This window comes from Meleagris gallopavo, chromosome 1 (assembly GCF_905368555.1).
Source record: "Meleagris gallopavo chromosome 1, MGAL_WU_HG_1.1, whole genome shotgun sequence".
NCBI lineage: Eukaryota > Metazoa > Chordata > Aves > Galliformes > Phasianidae > Meleagris > Meleagris gallopavo.
In genome coordinates this window covers 116,973,266-116,989,833 of record NC_139404.1, presented here as the reverse complement: position 1 = coordinate 116,989,833, position 16,568 = coordinate 116,973,266, and the positions used below count along the sequence as shown (strand labels likewise).

The window sequence follows — 16,568 nt, the reverse complement described above, 5'->3', positions numbered from 1 at the left end:
CAGCTGCACTCAGGAAGCAACTGATCATGTTTGCAATAATTTCAAAGAGCAGAAATCCTCATTCTAATAGCAGTTTTGCAGTTAATTTTTTCCTCTGCTGGGGAAAGGCAGGGACAACAAATCACCACTGAAGTTTTCATCCTGCTACCTCCCATTATAGAGAAGGCTCTCAGCAGCTGTGTTTACACATTTCTTGGTCAGAGTTTCCCTTCAGATTTTCATTATTACATTTGTACTGCTGGTCAGTGAAGGCTAAGATGGAAAAAATCTGGTGTTGTTTTAACCGTACCATTATGTTTCTATTCTGTTTTTGCCCTTTACAAACAGAGGTGTGAGTGTTAAGTTATTCTGTTCAGAAACAATGTTTGACATTTTTGCTTATGCTGCTTCTAAATTTGTGCTCTCCTCATGCAGACGTGTTCTGATACCAAAATTTGAATACCTGCTTTCCTACTGCAGTATATGCAGAAATGTCACAAAAGAAGAAACTCACCACACGCTTTCCTTTGTTCCTGGAGAAATCCTGTATCCAGGCCTGGCAGTAAGACTGAAGCAAATACTCTTCCAGTGAAATGAAAATATCAAGTACTGGCTTTGAGAAGTGTACATGAATGCAACAAATTGTTCATGTGAGTGTCCATAAGTTCCATTGAAAGTTATGGGTTTTTTTTAATCAGGTCCAGATATAAATTCATAAAAATGTAAGGCAGTGACAAATCTGTGTTTCATAACCTTGTCAGTAGTGGGGAAAAAAAGAAGAAGAAAAAAAACAACAACAGAAACAACAGCAAAAAAAAAAAAAAAAAAGCTTTGTTTTCAGTAGAGATGTTGGAAACTTCAGGAAAGGGTTGTCAAGAACATAGCAATTTGGTTTGTAAAGATAATTATATTTGGCTCCAGTTTGGTTCTTGAGGATTTCTGTGACTTGAGGAAAACAGATATTTGGTCTTGATGATTCCGTGGGGTCTGGGTTTCTGATTTCAGTGTGAGGTGATCGTGCCTCCCCTTTCAGAAGACCTTCATCACATGTCCTCTTGAGGTCCTGCTGAGTGTCATTACTGAATGTGGACACAATCATCGATGTAGCAGCAAGACTGCTAAGAGGCAAGTTGCTAGAAACATCTCTAAAAATACCATATTGCCATAGGATGTTGAATTTAAAGCATCATATTTGACATGGGATTCTTCTGGCTTTAATCTATGTGCAAAGTTAATTTTAATTTCATTCTGATATGATAGAGAGGAAAAAGTAAAGTGCACTAAAACTAATTTCAGGTTGCAGCTGTAGATTTTTTGCCATCTGCTTTTCTCTGAGAGCAGAGCCTATGCAAGTGTGCTTTCCCTGCCTCCGCCTCTCATCCCATAGCTGTGCTCAGGAACTTTTGATCTTCGCAGCCCACCTCAACCAGATTTGACAAAGGGGATTTGGACTCAAAGATACTCAGCTCTGCAAACTTTTTGCCAGGATGGAAAAGTCTATTGTTTCTGTTACCAAAGCTCCAGCACAGGAGAATCTGTCCTGCAAAGGGACAGGTGGACATCTTCATTTGAGAACTTTGGGTCCAGAGGAAAGCTACGAAGATGATCAAAGGGCTGGAGCACCTCTTCTATGAAGAAGGGTTGAGGCAGTTGAGGAGACCTCATTGCAGCCTTCCAGTATGTAAAGGGAGCCTATAAATAGGAATGGGACTGATTTTTTTACACGGTCTGGTAGTGATAGGACAAAAGGGAATGTCTTTAAACTAAAAGAGGTTTAAGTTAGATATTTGGAAGAAAATTTTTATTCAGAGGATGATGAGACACTGGCACAGGCTGTGCGTGTTCCATCCCTGCTTCTTCTGGAGTGAAATATGTGCTGCTATGCTAATACGTTAGGAGAACCAAGTGTGAGAGTAGGCAGGAGGCACTACGTTTGCAGTGGCAGTCTTTCTTCTCTCTGAAAGACAGAAGTGCACAGTTGGGGCATTTCCTGTGTGGATGCAGAAAACAGTCACATGCAGCTCTGGTGGCTCTCCTCTTTTGATTGCATCTGTTAGTGAGTATATAGCCCATTACACACCAGAGGATTTGTCCATGAGGTTCAAACCTATTGGAAATCAAGTATCCTTACTTCTACTGCTCTTATTAATCATCTTTGCATTGAAGCACAGGAAATTATTAAAGCTCTTGTGATTCTGATGCAATATTGTAAAGAAACAATAGATAGTCCTGTTTAGTTTATACTACTGCACCTATAGCTGGGGCCATTGAAAGTATTACTTTTCCCAGCAACGTCTTTTTCAGTGCAGTTCATCTTATGTTTACCGTTAGTCCAGATAAACAAAGCCAAAATTTTTGTAGAATCATAGAATCACTAAATGGTTTGGGTTGGAAAGGACCTTAAATATCATATAGTTCCAAATCCCTGCCATGGGCAGGACTGCCTCCCACCAGCTCAGGCTGCCCAGGGCCCCATCCAACCTGGCCTTGAGCGCCTCCAGGGATGGGGCACCACAGCTTCTCTGAGCAAGAAGAAATGCTGAGATAATCTTAAATATTATATATATTTTTTTAATTGCCAGCTACCATGCCTTTCTGCATTCCCTGTTAGCATGTGCAGTGGGAATGGACCCCATATTTAATCAGTAACTTGGGATGACAGATGAGGAGAGTATGCAGAAGTGATGGATATCCATAAAAACACTTAAGAATAGTGTGAACATGACCTTTAGGAGAAGTATTTTTTGTTTAGCTATAATTTAATCCACTTCTTGAAGAAAAATTGCAGGAAGGCCTAAAGCAGTTCTCCTTTCTGCTTGAGAGCATATGCATTGTTTCATTAAAGTGCCTTTTCAAAAGCAGCTCTCAGAAAGCTTGCAAACTTGAGTGGTTTAACTTTAATCAACCCAGATGTTGGTTTTCAAAGCAAGTTGCTGTTTGGGCTGGTTACAAGCACCTTTTGGTCTGAGAAAGCAATGTTTCCTGCAACAAGGACAAGTTCTTCTTAAAGTAAGAAGGACAGCTTAATCTACTTAGAATAATAATAACAATAATAACAATAAGAAAATGATTTGAGGAATTAGAACTGTAGGAGGACAATTTTTTCTGCTTTGCAGGGTGTTTCCTCCACATTTGCGGTTGTATGGAAGATGTTTGTAGAAAAGTTTGCCACCAGCAATGTTCAGAGCCTGTTGACTCTGTACTGGGTCTTAATTAATGACCCACATTCTCACAGCTGCACTGAGGCCCTCTGTGATGTGTCTCACCAGTGGAAAACAATGGAGTTATATATTTCCAGCTGCCTGTCTGAGATGAATCAAGCAACAGTTTGTCCTGAAGTATGGCTGCTCTTGACTACTGCATGGAAATTTGGGGATTTTTGTAGCCAGGAGTGTCATTTGTAAGATTTAGAGATCTAAGGACAAATGGTCAAGCTATCTTCAGATGCAATGCACTGTTTTTTTTCTCAAGCACAGTGTATGTACTAAGAGTCCACTCAGCCAGTTCTGGTTGCAACAACTGTGTAGTTAAGAAAACAATTCAAGTCTCCATGATGGAACAGCTGAAATGAAATGAAGTACAGCATGTCCTTTGACCCCCATGCTACAAAGCCAGCATAGAACTCACACTACATCATAACTTCACAGGCTCTGCTGTGCGCTGTTCTGCTGATGGCACTCAATCTGCATATGCCTGGGTGGTTCTGTCTCCAAAAGTGAGGTATGACTGTTTACTAAAAATGCTTGATAGGCACCATCAAAGCTGTGATGTTCTGACTGCAAGATGCCTCTGGCAAGTTTAACTTATTCCTCTGAGGCAACCTTTGCCTCTGAGAGGCAAGCCCTGAATATGTACCATGAGGACAGCATGTGAGGAAATGCCCCCTCTGACTAACATCAGCAACAACAGGACGAGGAGCAATGGGCACAAACTGCAAAACAGAAAAGTTCCATACTAACACTCTGTCAGAGTGACAGAGCCCTGGAACAGGCTGCCAAGAGAGGCGATGGAATCTCCTGCTCTGGAGGTACTCAAGACCTATCTGGACACTTATGTGCATGACCTGCTGTAGGGAACCTGCTTTAGGAGGTGCTTGGGCTAGGTGATCTCTAGAGGTCCCTTACAAACCCTATGGGTCTTAAGTTTCCCATGTGTTTTGTTCTTTTTTTTTTTTTAACTTTAAATCTGAACTGATTTTTCCATCTTCATAAAAAGTACAGAAATTGTTTCAATACACTTAAAGAAGGACAAAATATTTTCCAGTGAGCCTGAACAAGTCTTTCGGCAAGCTTGGGCTGAACATGTACCAACCTCAGGCTCTTTTGTGGTTCCAGCATTCAGTGACAGCCTACATAACTCTGGTTTCTATTGTTTTCAGTGAAACATAGGCAAAATGTGTTATTTTGTACGTTCACTGAAGGCGTCTGATAATCAAGCCTCAAGAAATGGGAATTTAACCTTAAACCAAGGTACACGGAGAGTAGTTCAATCTCAATCAATCAGTGTCAGCTCTGATCGGCACCCTTCCTGACTAGCATAATCCATGGACGTGAGAATTGCACCTACTCGTAAAACAGTGAGGTGATGTGCAAATACTTGTGTTTGTGAGTGAGCAGCCATACGCATGTGTGTGCACACGCTTATTATGCATATAGACAAACTTCTGGGCATTGGAATGCTTCTGCTGTGGTTCAGCCTGGAGCATGTTCCAAATGGTCTGCCAGCTCTTTTATGTGAGGGTTTGAGTGGAAATGTTTGTACGTTGTTCTAGCACTGTTTTAAGTGCCAAAGTGATCCCATTGTTTGAGTGGGATCTCGGTCAGAGGCAGTTCTGAGTGAAAGAGTAGTAATTCAGAGTGTACCGTATTCAAATACTGGATATTTTCCTACGTCCATTCAATGTTTTATGAATGTTTATCAGAGTCTATGCACAGCCTCATTAAATACCTTATTGGACTATAATCACCAGGAGTGCTGTTAGCTGTTCTAGCAGTTTTAAGCATGGTGCATACTGGGTACCTGCCAAATTGCTTCTGTGCTTATGATGAGCAGGGCAACCAAATCCTGGCACATACCAAGAAAATGTCTCAAATGCAACATTAAACTTCTGTTACTGATCAGCAGTATCAGAAGCTGATTCATATGTGCTCCGTACACCTTTTTCAACTGCTGCCAGAAACGGACCTCTGCAGCTGTTCTATGCAGCTGTTTGTGCTTTATCTCTAATTTTGTAGTTCCTTCATGCTGGAGAAACCAAAATAAGATACTGACAGCATCCAGGCTCTTTTAACCAGAAGGAAGAACACTGACATGATGCCACATTGTAAATAAGCCCACAAACCCCAGCTTAGAGAAGTCATTTGGCTGCTGGCAGCTGATTTGTGACTCCTTGCCAGAAGGATCATGCACTGCCTGGGTCTGACTATCCATGGGCATTCTGTAGTTGGAGCTGGATAGTTCTTGTCAGGATTCCTCCATGCTCTCACTGCCTTCAACATTGCTTTGGCTAAGGCTCCTATTTGGAAAAGGGGACTGAATTGTCCAGCCTCTCCCCTTTATCTGCTTCCCAGTCTCCTCGGGAGAGCTGGAAAATAATTTGTTTCTGCTTTGCAGCACTGAAAGCTATTCTTGATTTCTGGTCTGGTGTTGTCCTAGGAAGAGATCTTACCTTGCAACAAAATGCTGTTAGTGAAACACTCATACAGCGTATTCATTCAGCACATGCTAGGCTGTAAGTATTTACTTCTCTAGAATACCAGATTTTAAGTCTTAAAGTAAGAGGGAATCTGAGTGAGTGGGGATATGATAATTTAGTGTTGATCAGTTAAGATATAAAGATGATGGAAGGTATTCACTGTCCGGTAACTGTTTAGTATTTTCAATATCAGTGGTTTAATTCTGACATTGAAGGAAACTCACAAGAACAAACAGAAACTCTTACCAAGGGTTTCCTATTGAAATTTACTTGGTGTTTGGGGAATGGGTGAAGTTGATCAAATGGTGAGATCACAACTTGTCCATGCATTTTCTGTGTCAGCACCCTGACCTTTTAACAGCCCCTCTGAGACTTGTAGTGATTTGTACATGAAGTCTCAATAGCACTGATGTCACTTAAAATTATATTCTCAACTGTGCTGCTGACAGAGTTGTATCAGTGATTGTTTATAAACCAAGGATCTGCTCGTGCACTTGGAGTCATTCACACATTAAACGGAAGACTTTACAGGTGGGAACATGATTTTCTTCATTCCCTGACACCATCATTTCCCTCTTCCTTCTCAGCTGTTGGATATCATGCGATAAATACGGGACAAGCAGGCAGGTGAAAAGAAACAAATGCATTTTTCCGTGTCTGGGCTGAGCAGAGATAAGAATGGCCTTCTGCATCCTGTTGAATGAGAACAAGGGTCATCAATGAGTGTTTTCCCTGCGTGATCCCAGCCAGGATGTAGAAGACTTAGAGAACCTTCCAAATCATGTTGTAGATGGAGTGAGTTTTCCATTTATGCCAATCTGGGATCCAGGTAAACCTGTGTGCTAGTACTCACAATACTTAATCTGTTTTTTCTGTTTGTTTGTTTGTTTGTTTGTTTCCCAGGCTGGTAACTCTGCCATCAGATATACCTTGCCTGTCTTCTATCCTTACGTCTTTTTTTTTTTTTTTAATCAGAGTGATTTTTGGCTGAGATAAGAACTCAGTATAGAAGTAACTCAGACACAAATTGTTGAGATCATGGATGTGTCACTGCCTCTCCCTGCATCCTTCAGTTTTACACGAGTGTCCAGTCCTGGAGAAATAGAGAGTTCTTCATAGGGCTGAACGTCACTGTCATATCAGAGAATTAACTCCAAAATTTTGTTATGAATTGAAGGGGAAACCTTGCCACCTGGAGAGAAGATCATCAAGTCTAAGCCTGAAAATTGGAAATCCATACAAATAAGTCTTTTCTCCCCACTTCCTAAATTAAAGTGCCCAATAGATGCTTTCCACTAAGTTTGTAGTGATATTTGACTTGGAGGTATAGGTTCCTCTCCTACAGTTCATCGTATATCAGCAAGGACTGAAATATCTTGCCTGGAAAAAAAAAAAATCCAGCTCTTAAAGGAGCACTATTCTGTAGGTTGTGCTGATTACTGCTTTTGCTGCATGATTGTGATTTTTGGCACAGAGTATCACATACCAAATTCCCAAAATAAAATGCTACACGATATTCTAAGAGTACTTAGGAAACTTTAAAAAGGGATTTGTCCACTGGTTGAATATCGCTTCTGGTGAAGCCACACAATGCAATGCAGCAAGAGTGGCTTAGGACAAAACAGCTTTAGTCAGCAAATTGCCTTTTAAATAAGCACAAAGGAAAATGAAAACCTTCAATCAGTCCTGTGTTTGTGAAAGTTGTCAGAAATCCTGCTTTGATTGTGAAGGCTCTACGGCTATATGTTAGAGTAGCTAAAACATCTGTTCGGCAACGTTGTGAAATCCTCGTGCTCTGAACTCTTGATAAAGAGGACTGCTGAGCGATTGGTTCGTAGAGACTTTACAGGCAGAGGAGCTGTAAATAGAGTGGTCACTGCTTGCCTTCCCTAGTCCTGGTCAGAGGGAAGCACGGAAAGCAGCCACTATTTTACGAGTGCATGGTTTTGCTTTGAGAGGGAGAGAGCAGGAAGTGCCTAGGAAATGGTTCACAACAGAAACCTGAAGTTGTAAATAGAAGAGAGAAGGAGGAGAGCTGAGGGATGCAGCTTGCGAGTAGTTGAGCTCCTGATACAACGGCAGCAGAGCAAAACCAGACTTCTTCAAGAACAAGCACATCCGAGCCCATCCCGATGGAAGGGGAGACAGTACCAGCGAGCAGGAGAGCAGCCAGCAAAGCCACGCGGATTGCCCTCGGCGTGTTTGTGGCTGGCACCGTTGCACTTGGCACCATACTTTTTTTGGGTAAGTGAGAAGGTCCAGGCTTGGTGTGAGGGTAACCCTTCCGAACACAACTGCTCCATGCGAGCGTTTGTGTTATGGTCACAATCCTGGTCTTTTCTTTTTCCCCATTTTATTTTTACCCTGAAGTGTATCAGCAAAGAGATTTTTTTTTTTTGTGGGGAATGTTAGAGCTAGAAGCTGCAACGTGTAACTATTGAAAGCTGAGCTTAAATTCAAATACTCAGTTGAATGAGTTCTGGCTAGAGTGGGATTCTTTCACAGAATGGGAAGAAAGGGGTAAGATTATGAATATTGGTAATGCCGATTGCAAACTGGCAGTTTGTGACCAATGTGGACTAAAATTCTCTGTTTCCTGAAAATCAATCTGTAGTGCATACATTTTATGGAACCTGTTGGGTAATCCTTCATTTGGTTTTCATTATGGATTGGCTGAAATTCCTGTAGTAATGCATATGCTTGCACATTTTTTAGATGTTTCTTTTTCTATGATGAATTGCAAAGGCATCTTTGCAAAAATCATGAGGTACATCTGGGAACAAACTAAAATGTTTTGATCGGATTTATTAGCTGTTACTTGGCAAAATAGAGAAGGCATTATTATTTTATCTCTGGGATTTGCAATCATTTGTAGGTTGGTTTTGTTGGAATATAGGATGTTGGAAGGGTGTACCTTGGGTATAAAAGCACCCAGAAACAACTAGACATTGAATAGAAAGCAATACTCTGTAAAAGCTTGAAGAGACTGATCCTCTTTTAGAATAATTCTGACAAACTTTTCATTTCTTCAGACCAATTTTCCTGGACCTCAGGAAACTTAATTTCTAAGAAAACTTCTTTGCTTCCTTCCCATACTTTATGATGTTGTTTGAAAGATACATCTATAGTGACAACAGAGAAAATGGTGTTGGGTTTTCTAGCAAACATTGGAAGCAGCAGGCTCTCACTCAGATAGTATTCTGCTGTAGAATCAATCTCACAAATATTTGCACAAAAGTAACTATTGTGTATGTGAAGAATCCCACCCCATTCAATAACATTCAATAAAACACTTTATAATGATCAGGATTGGATCTTCACCTTGATAATGCAAAGTATTGGCTTTACAAGAAAAATAACATTTTTTCCCTTAAATAATATGATATCAAACACCAGGAGGTAATGGTGAAACCTTGTTCTTTTTTTAGTACTAAGTTGCTTGATTACGTATTGCTCATACAAAGCAACAGAAGTTTACTACAGTGGATTATCAGAGTTATGTCCTTTATCCATGGACCAGATGTGAACATTTAAGCAATATAATAATTCTCATAGACTGTTTTATAAGTGTTAAATCCTTTCTGTATCAAATTTAGTATCAAAATTTTCATTGGCCTAATGAAAATATAAATGCTGGCCTCTAGTCAACCATAATGTTCTTAGAATTTGTTTGGAAATTGTCAGAAGATTTCAATCAAAAGGGCAATGGAAAATAATTAAACTATTCTAACATTTTGTCAATGAAATGCTCTACTGTTTCATTTTGACACTGTTTTTTTTTTTTGTTTGTTTGTTTGTTTTTTTTTGAAGTTTGTATTTAACTCCTTGTTAGCTCTGTCAAACAGAAAAGGAAGCCACTGTTTCTCGTCATCTGAAACATTTCAGGCATCAGATGTTGACTTTTTTTCTTCAGTTTTCATTTAATTCATGTAACTTCTTGTTTCTGGTGAACCTGAAACTATTCCTCATCACTTTTTATTCCCCATCACTTTTTTTTTTTTTTCCAGTCTGAGAAGCAGAACATTGCCTTCTCCTACTTCTTTTGCTTGCTCACCTTCTAACTCCTACAACTCCCAGAAGGATCTGGGAGAACCATAGATTTTTCTTTGGCATTATTTGCTTGTACCATTGACACTAAAGGAAATGCCAAATCCCCTGACAAGCCCTTCCACTTTTCTGGATGTCTGCAGTATCAGAACTGTAAGGGCTGCTTTGAATTATTTATCTTTGCTGACACATTTTCATTCTCCCTCATTTTTCACCAAGCAGAAAGAGTATCTGGGAATTTCCCTCTTTTTTCTACTTTGTTAAGAAAAAAATCTATCAAACCTTCAAGACCTCGATGAGTTCTAAAAGGTTAGCTTTTAAGAGGGAAACAGCAAATCCCCATGAATTGGGTGGAGTGTGATGCTTTTGGAGAACTATTCAGTAATAGGCACATTATCCATTATTTGTAGTTTACATAGCTCAAAATTGCCTACTCTTCTCTGTTTTCTCCTCAGTATTCTGATTACAATCTTTCTTTGTTTCAAAACCTAGTGCTTTTCCTGGCTAACTGCTGGATTACCTAGAAGTAGTTTTTGAGATGTTGTTTTTCACTGGTTTATTGCTATCTTCAGTATCACTAAGAAATGACTAAGGTATGAAGTTCTAGCCTTCAGGGTTTTTTTTAACATTAACATTTTCATGTGCTGAACTACCATCTAATATCTTCCTGTTCTTTTTGAACTACAAGAGAACTTTATAACCATCATCATAACACCCTGAAGTAGTTGCATACCGTTTTGCTTTTGCTTCTGTTTTATTTGCTATGGATTGAGTTATTAAAAAAAAAAAAAATGGAGATAGCGAGATATTTCTTTATTTCTTCTGAGCACATCTACTGAATCTTATTTTATCTGCCCCTTGGGACTCTTCATCCCAAGTATCAATTATCTGCATATTTGCTGCCTGACAGGAGTGTCTCGATTAAGCAATCATATTTAAATTTCAGTGGCTGGGAAAATGCACATTTTTGAAAGAGGACCAAAATTAACCGAGTATTCCATAGCTCTTGTCAGTGAAGTTTTTGGAAGTGAATAAATGTCCAATACCTTCAGAGGCCAGTTCATGCAGACACTGCACTCTGGCTTATAAACCAGGGTTTTTTTACTGCAGCCATTGCCAATTTAGCTCATTCCAAACAATAGTGAAAGGATACCAAAGATGCCAATGGAGCCAGATAGTGCAGCGCTGCTGCAGAAAGAGCTGCAGCAGGGAAAGTCCTGCAAAAGATGGCTAGGTAGCTCCATGTTCAGAGACCATCAGTGGGGATGGATTGCTTGTACTGTGGTGGCGCTCACTGCCTAGGCACTGGGCAAATGGACTATGTGACATGGAGTACCCTTATTCCATGTTGCCTGAGAGCAAAGACAGATGAAGTTGAGGAATCAGGCACAAGAGGGGGAAATATGAGGGCAGCTCCAAAATTTTATTATTTTGGCCCACATGTCAGAGGCAGATGTTGGTGGTATGGTAGTAGAGATTGAACCTTCCCACTAATATTCCATCAGATTTTGTTGCTGTGTGACAGACGGCAGCAGAGAGGCTGTCTGATACGATGTCATCTGATGTGGAAGTGCGGATGAAACAAAAGTGTGTCACTGAATTCCTTAATGTGGAAAAACTGGCACTCATTGACATTCATCAACACTTGCTGAATATTTCTGGAGACCAAACAGTGGATCTGAGCACAGTGAGGGTTGGGTTGTTTGTTTCAGCAGTGGTGGCAGCAATGTGAAAGACAAGCCACATTCTGGAGGGCAGACTTTTATGAGCATGTCATGAAGGTTCTTTTTCATCACTAGCAAAAGTGCATAGCTAATGGTGGTAACTGTGATGAAAAATAGTGTTTGGTATCTGATAATTTGCTTTATCAAATAGTGCTATTGTGCTCTTTGTATCTGTTGTCATTTCCATGGAAACAAATAAGAGGAATTACTTTGGGAGCAACCTATATAATTTTTAGGAGATGCAGTAGTTACCTAATGCGCATTATAGGTGTTCTAAATCACTGTGGCTAGAGATGCATTAGGCCAGATCTTGCACTGACATTTGAACAATCAAGCATATGGTATTTGTCTCACATGGTCAAAATCAGTGGCAAACGATCTCATTATGGTTTTCTATTTTGCAGTTAGCCAAGGTCTCATAAAATTTCATCCAAAGCAACAGTACTGTTTGACTGCAGAATGCATTGAAGCTGGTAAGCAAAAGCTGTCTCCTATCCATTACATAACAATCACAGTATGCTACTGAGATATTTATATTGTTTTTCCGTATTTCTTTTCACTCATGATGTTTAATTAATAATTAGGGTAAAAAATAAGAACGTTTTAAAAAAGATATTTGTCTAAATCACCGCTGATCTGAGTATATTTTCTGCAAGTCAATTTCCTGTTTTTAATTGCTTTAGTTCTATTCTATCCAGGTTAACCAAAGTTTCCTGTTGGGTTTGTTTCTATTTTTTATTAGAGGAACCAAATGTTGAGTGTCTCAAACTTTTTTTTGTTCCTTCTCAGTAATTAGAAAATATTCAACTGCACAGAAATGTTCTAGGGTCAGATCTTACATAGGTGTGCACGACTGCAATATAGGAACTGTGGCTCAAAATCTGAAACTACTTCTGTATCAGTAGGATCTTCCTCACACAGGTATGCATGTTGTAAACCTCATGGAACTGGGACATCTGTTAGTATGAAATGTGAGCTAAAGAGATCAGGTTTGGTAGGACCTAAGTCTCATTTTGTTCTTGTCATTTTGACAGCTTTACTCCCCCTAAATCAGTGAGAGTCTTTCATTGAATGCAATGAGAGCAAAGATCAAACAATTGTTACTACATCTGGAAACCTGGCCCTAGATTCATTTCATTTGAAACAAAGTGGATATTGTGTGAACTTCTAAGAATTTTTATTTCCATTCTGAACCACATTAAAACAACCCTTGTATTTGAAATCCTGACAAAATTCTGTGGGGCTACGTACATAGACTGTATACATAGCAGACCAAAAGTTATTCAATGCGGTCAGTCTCAGAGTTTCTAGCATGAGAAGTGAAACTACAGTTGAAACATAGAAATATCATAGAAAGTATTCTACATAAAAATACTGAATGCTAGAAACAGTACTGTAAAGTCCGTAAAAGTATCAGATGTTCTGATAGGAAATTAATTTTTCTATTTATTTATTGCTATAAGGCTCAAAACACATGGTTATTTAGGAAGAAAACGTCTAGCATTTTCATATTCTCTCTTACTTTACTCACATAGATTTATGCCATAATCTCTATAATGTGTGATCATTTGTTTACATACAGAGAAGTTTTTTTATCAAGCGTGTCAGATTCATCTCTTTCTAATGACTCTCACCTGCAGTAGTAACTGTTTGATACATATCATCACTATTCCTCAGGCACATAATTCCATCACAGCAACAGTGCAGAGTCTGTATTCAGGTGCCTGGCCCCAGCAGATCACTTTCCTGTAAGTTTGGTAGTCATTGCTCTTAAAGCAATTGAGCATATATTGAACAGATACTTTGTCTTTTCCCACTTGTTATGTAAGCATTGTTAGATGCTAGAGAAGCTGGGTGTTATTTTTGCCGCTGTTTTAGAAAGAGCAGAGATCGGGACATTCATCAGTCCTAGAATACTCAGAGTTAGCTGCAAGTGAGCAGCATCACATTGCAGAAACTGGTTAATCATCATTTCTGGATTTTGGTTTCATAGAATTCTCAGTTTAGGTTAAAAAGTACCATAACATCTATGTGGTATCCTTTTTTACAGCTGCTGCTGTCTTAAGCAAGATAAATCAATCTGTAGATCCTTGTGACAACTTTTATCGATTTGCATGTGATGGCTGGATATATAACAACCCTATTCCCGAAGACATGTCAAACTATGGTGTATATCCTTGGCTGCGACACAATGTGGACCTCAAACTGAAGGGTAAATATGTCATTTCTGAAAGCGTATAGCTTTTCAGTGTTGCTTGTTAAGCGGATAGTGTTGAAATGAATACAGATTGCACACTCCCTTCAGCTTATTGCATGATATCATGTTTTCTTTTAAGTATATTATTATTTTCTTTATTGAAAATAACATTGGAAGAAAATGTATTATAACAGAGACAGAAGGGGGAAGGAAGAAAAAACCTGGGGTATTGAACTTGGAGGTGTTGGTCAATGTTTAGCTGAACATGAGCCAGCAGTGCCCCCAGGTCCAGAAGGACCAGGGAGGTGATTGTCTCCCTGTACTCAGTTCTGGTGAGGTCCAGTGCTGTATTTGGTTTTGGGTCCCTTACTGCAAGAAGGACGTTGAGGCCCATGAGCATGTTCAGGGAATGGCAACAAAGGTGTGAGGGGTCATGAGCACAAGTCTTATGAGGAGCAGCTGAGGGAAGTGGGATTGTTCAGTCTGGAGAAGAGGAGGCTCAGGGGAGGCCTTATTGCTCTCCACAACTGCCTGAAGGGAGGTTGTGGTAAGGTGGGGGTCAGCCTCTTTACTCACATGACTAGTTATAGGACAAGGGGGAATGTTCTCAAGTTGCACCAGGAGAGGTTCAGGTTGGATATTAGGAAAAATTCTCCTAAAGAGTGGTCAGGCTCTGAAACAGATTGCCCAGGGAGGTGATGGAAGCTCTATCCCTGCAAGTGTTCAAGAAATATTTAGATGTTGTACTAAGGGACATGGTTTAGTGGGGAAATACTGGTGGTAGGTAGAAGTTTGGACTAGATGATCTCGGAGGTCTTTTCCAACCTTAGTGGTTCTATGATTCTAATTGCTGTCAGCTCTACAGTTTAAGAATGATGATCCAAAAGGATATTTCATATACCATGGGGAAAGCAGCAGTTCCTCCTTGAAGTAGACTGGGTAGACTAAGAGTCTACTGTGTACAAGTACAGAATGCATATTGAAGATCCAGAAACAGATAACCATTGGTCTATGACAGCACTCTTTCTGACAGTGGATAACTGCAGGAAAAGAATATAAGAACTCAAAAATAGTAATATTTTCCAATACAGTTAGCTAGATTTCAGCAGGAGGCAATTTGAAACCTTTCAGATGTAGAGATTGTTTCTTTCAAGTTGCAGTTCAGCTGGTTGTTGAAGTACCTGAACTATCATCAGTGAAAGAGAAGGCTTTTTAAGGATATGTCTGGATAAAAAAATAGCCTTGATTGGAAGAGTGTAGGAAGAAAGTGTTTTAATCTGTATATGACTTGGCTTTGTGCTATACTCTGCAGCAACATCTCTCATCAGGAAGTTCTGCAAACTGGAAAGAAAGATGATGATTACTGTTAGTAGGATAAAACTGAGAAAATTTCATAATCTCCACTAAAACCATATCACATAAAAGAATGGAGACGAGCAAGATTCATTGTCATTGTCAGTGTGCCTGAGCATCACATACCTTGAGCATATTATTGATCTATTAGTTGAGCTATCAATCTGCTTTTTTTCACCACAGAACAGAGATCACTTTTAGAATGTTGTGTTTGAATATAGCATTTATTGTTCTGTCAGTTTTTGTACATGTATTTGTATAGGATCAAAGCCCTTTTCTACTTTTTTTCTTCAGTCACACAATATTCAATTCTCACATCATTAAGCATTTTAAAAGCTGCATTGAGTTTGAGAATATGAATTTGAAGTTTCAACATGGGATACAATCTGATGATGCTGTTTTAAGTCTGCTGAAGATGTCACAACCAAAAGAAAAAATATTGCCAGAGGCTGTTTTAAGTTATGTTTTGCATTCTAATTGTTTTGCTGCCAGGATAAGGCTGTATTAGATAACTTCACATCCTGCATGAACCTTAGCCACATATAAGACAGATCTAATTGAATATAGAGTAGCAAGCTGTGACTCTCATCCTTAATTTCCTCTTTTTACAATGCCTAATCAAGGACATCATGCTATGCCACATTTTATATGGCTTTCTCATTGCAGTCCCTTTAGAAGTTGCTAATCCCTAGCTATGAAAGTACAAGACAAAGAAAGAAACATCTAAGTGAGAAGTATTTACTTAATGGAAGCGCCTTATCAAAAAAGGGGTGTAATGAAGTGCCTGATAATTACATTAACAGATGGCCTGAACTGCTCCTTAGCATAGTACAGGGGAAAAAAGTGAAATGTTTGGTGGAGTAGAGGAGTTGATTTAATATAACATTTTTATCTTCTCATTAACTTTTTATTGAATAAAATCTCCAAAACATACTCTTGGTAATTAAAAATAAATAAAGAGTGCTGGATATCATATTGTTAGCCAAAGTAACAAGGCGTAACTTCAGCCTCTATATATCTTTGTGCTTTAGCCTGAGTTAATTCACTAAATTAGCTTGACACTTCTAGTTATTAATTTGTGGATGACCACATCATTGCTTTCAAAATTTTGCCAAGACTATGATTGTTTGCACTGGATAATATATATGGCTAACCAGATCTTGGAAGCCAGTGTAATCTCTTTTTCCTAAAGACATCTCGTACTATTGGAAATGGCCCTGTTTGACTCAAGAGATTAAAAAAGCCTCACTCTTTAAGGAGATGATTATTAAGCTAATTCCATGTTCTGAAATATTTATTATATTAAAGAAATCTGTTAATCTCAGAGCGATAACATGACTTGGCCAGAGATCCACATTTTTCATATTTGATACTCTTTGATGGTGTGATATAGATGGAAGTATTTATTCAGACAATATATTAAAAATGACGCTGTTTAAAATAAATTATTTAAATATCTAATCTGTTTCCTGGTTCCTGAATTTTCCCAAGCTTTCAGCAGAAAGGGAGTTTGAGTATTTGTGCAAATTTGTGCAAGCCCTTGATTACCCAGGGGTATCTTCAAACTGCTGGA

At 39.1% G+C, this 16,568-nt stretch overlaps 1 protein-coding gene across 1 annotated transcript in view; it reads left to right on the top strand.

Moving 5' to 3' along the window:
* The first annotated feature begins 7,336 nt into the window (after window positions 1-7,336).
* The window catches only part of PHEX (phosphate regulating endopeptidase X-linked), a 98,993-nt gene continuing 89,761 nt past the window's right edge, over window positions 7,337-16,568 (top strand). Inside the window, exons 1-3 of the mRNA XM_085210819.1 lie at window positions 7,337-7,918; window positions 11,850-11,918; window positions 13,496-13,657. Of these exons, the coding sequence (XP_085066945.1) occupies window positions 7,807-7,918; window positions 11,850-11,918; window positions 13,496-13,657 (343 nt within the window). The 5' untranslated portion in view covers window positions 7,337-7,806. The remainder of the gene's footprint in view (window positions 7,919-11,849; window positions 11,919-13,495; window positions 13,658-16,568) is intronic.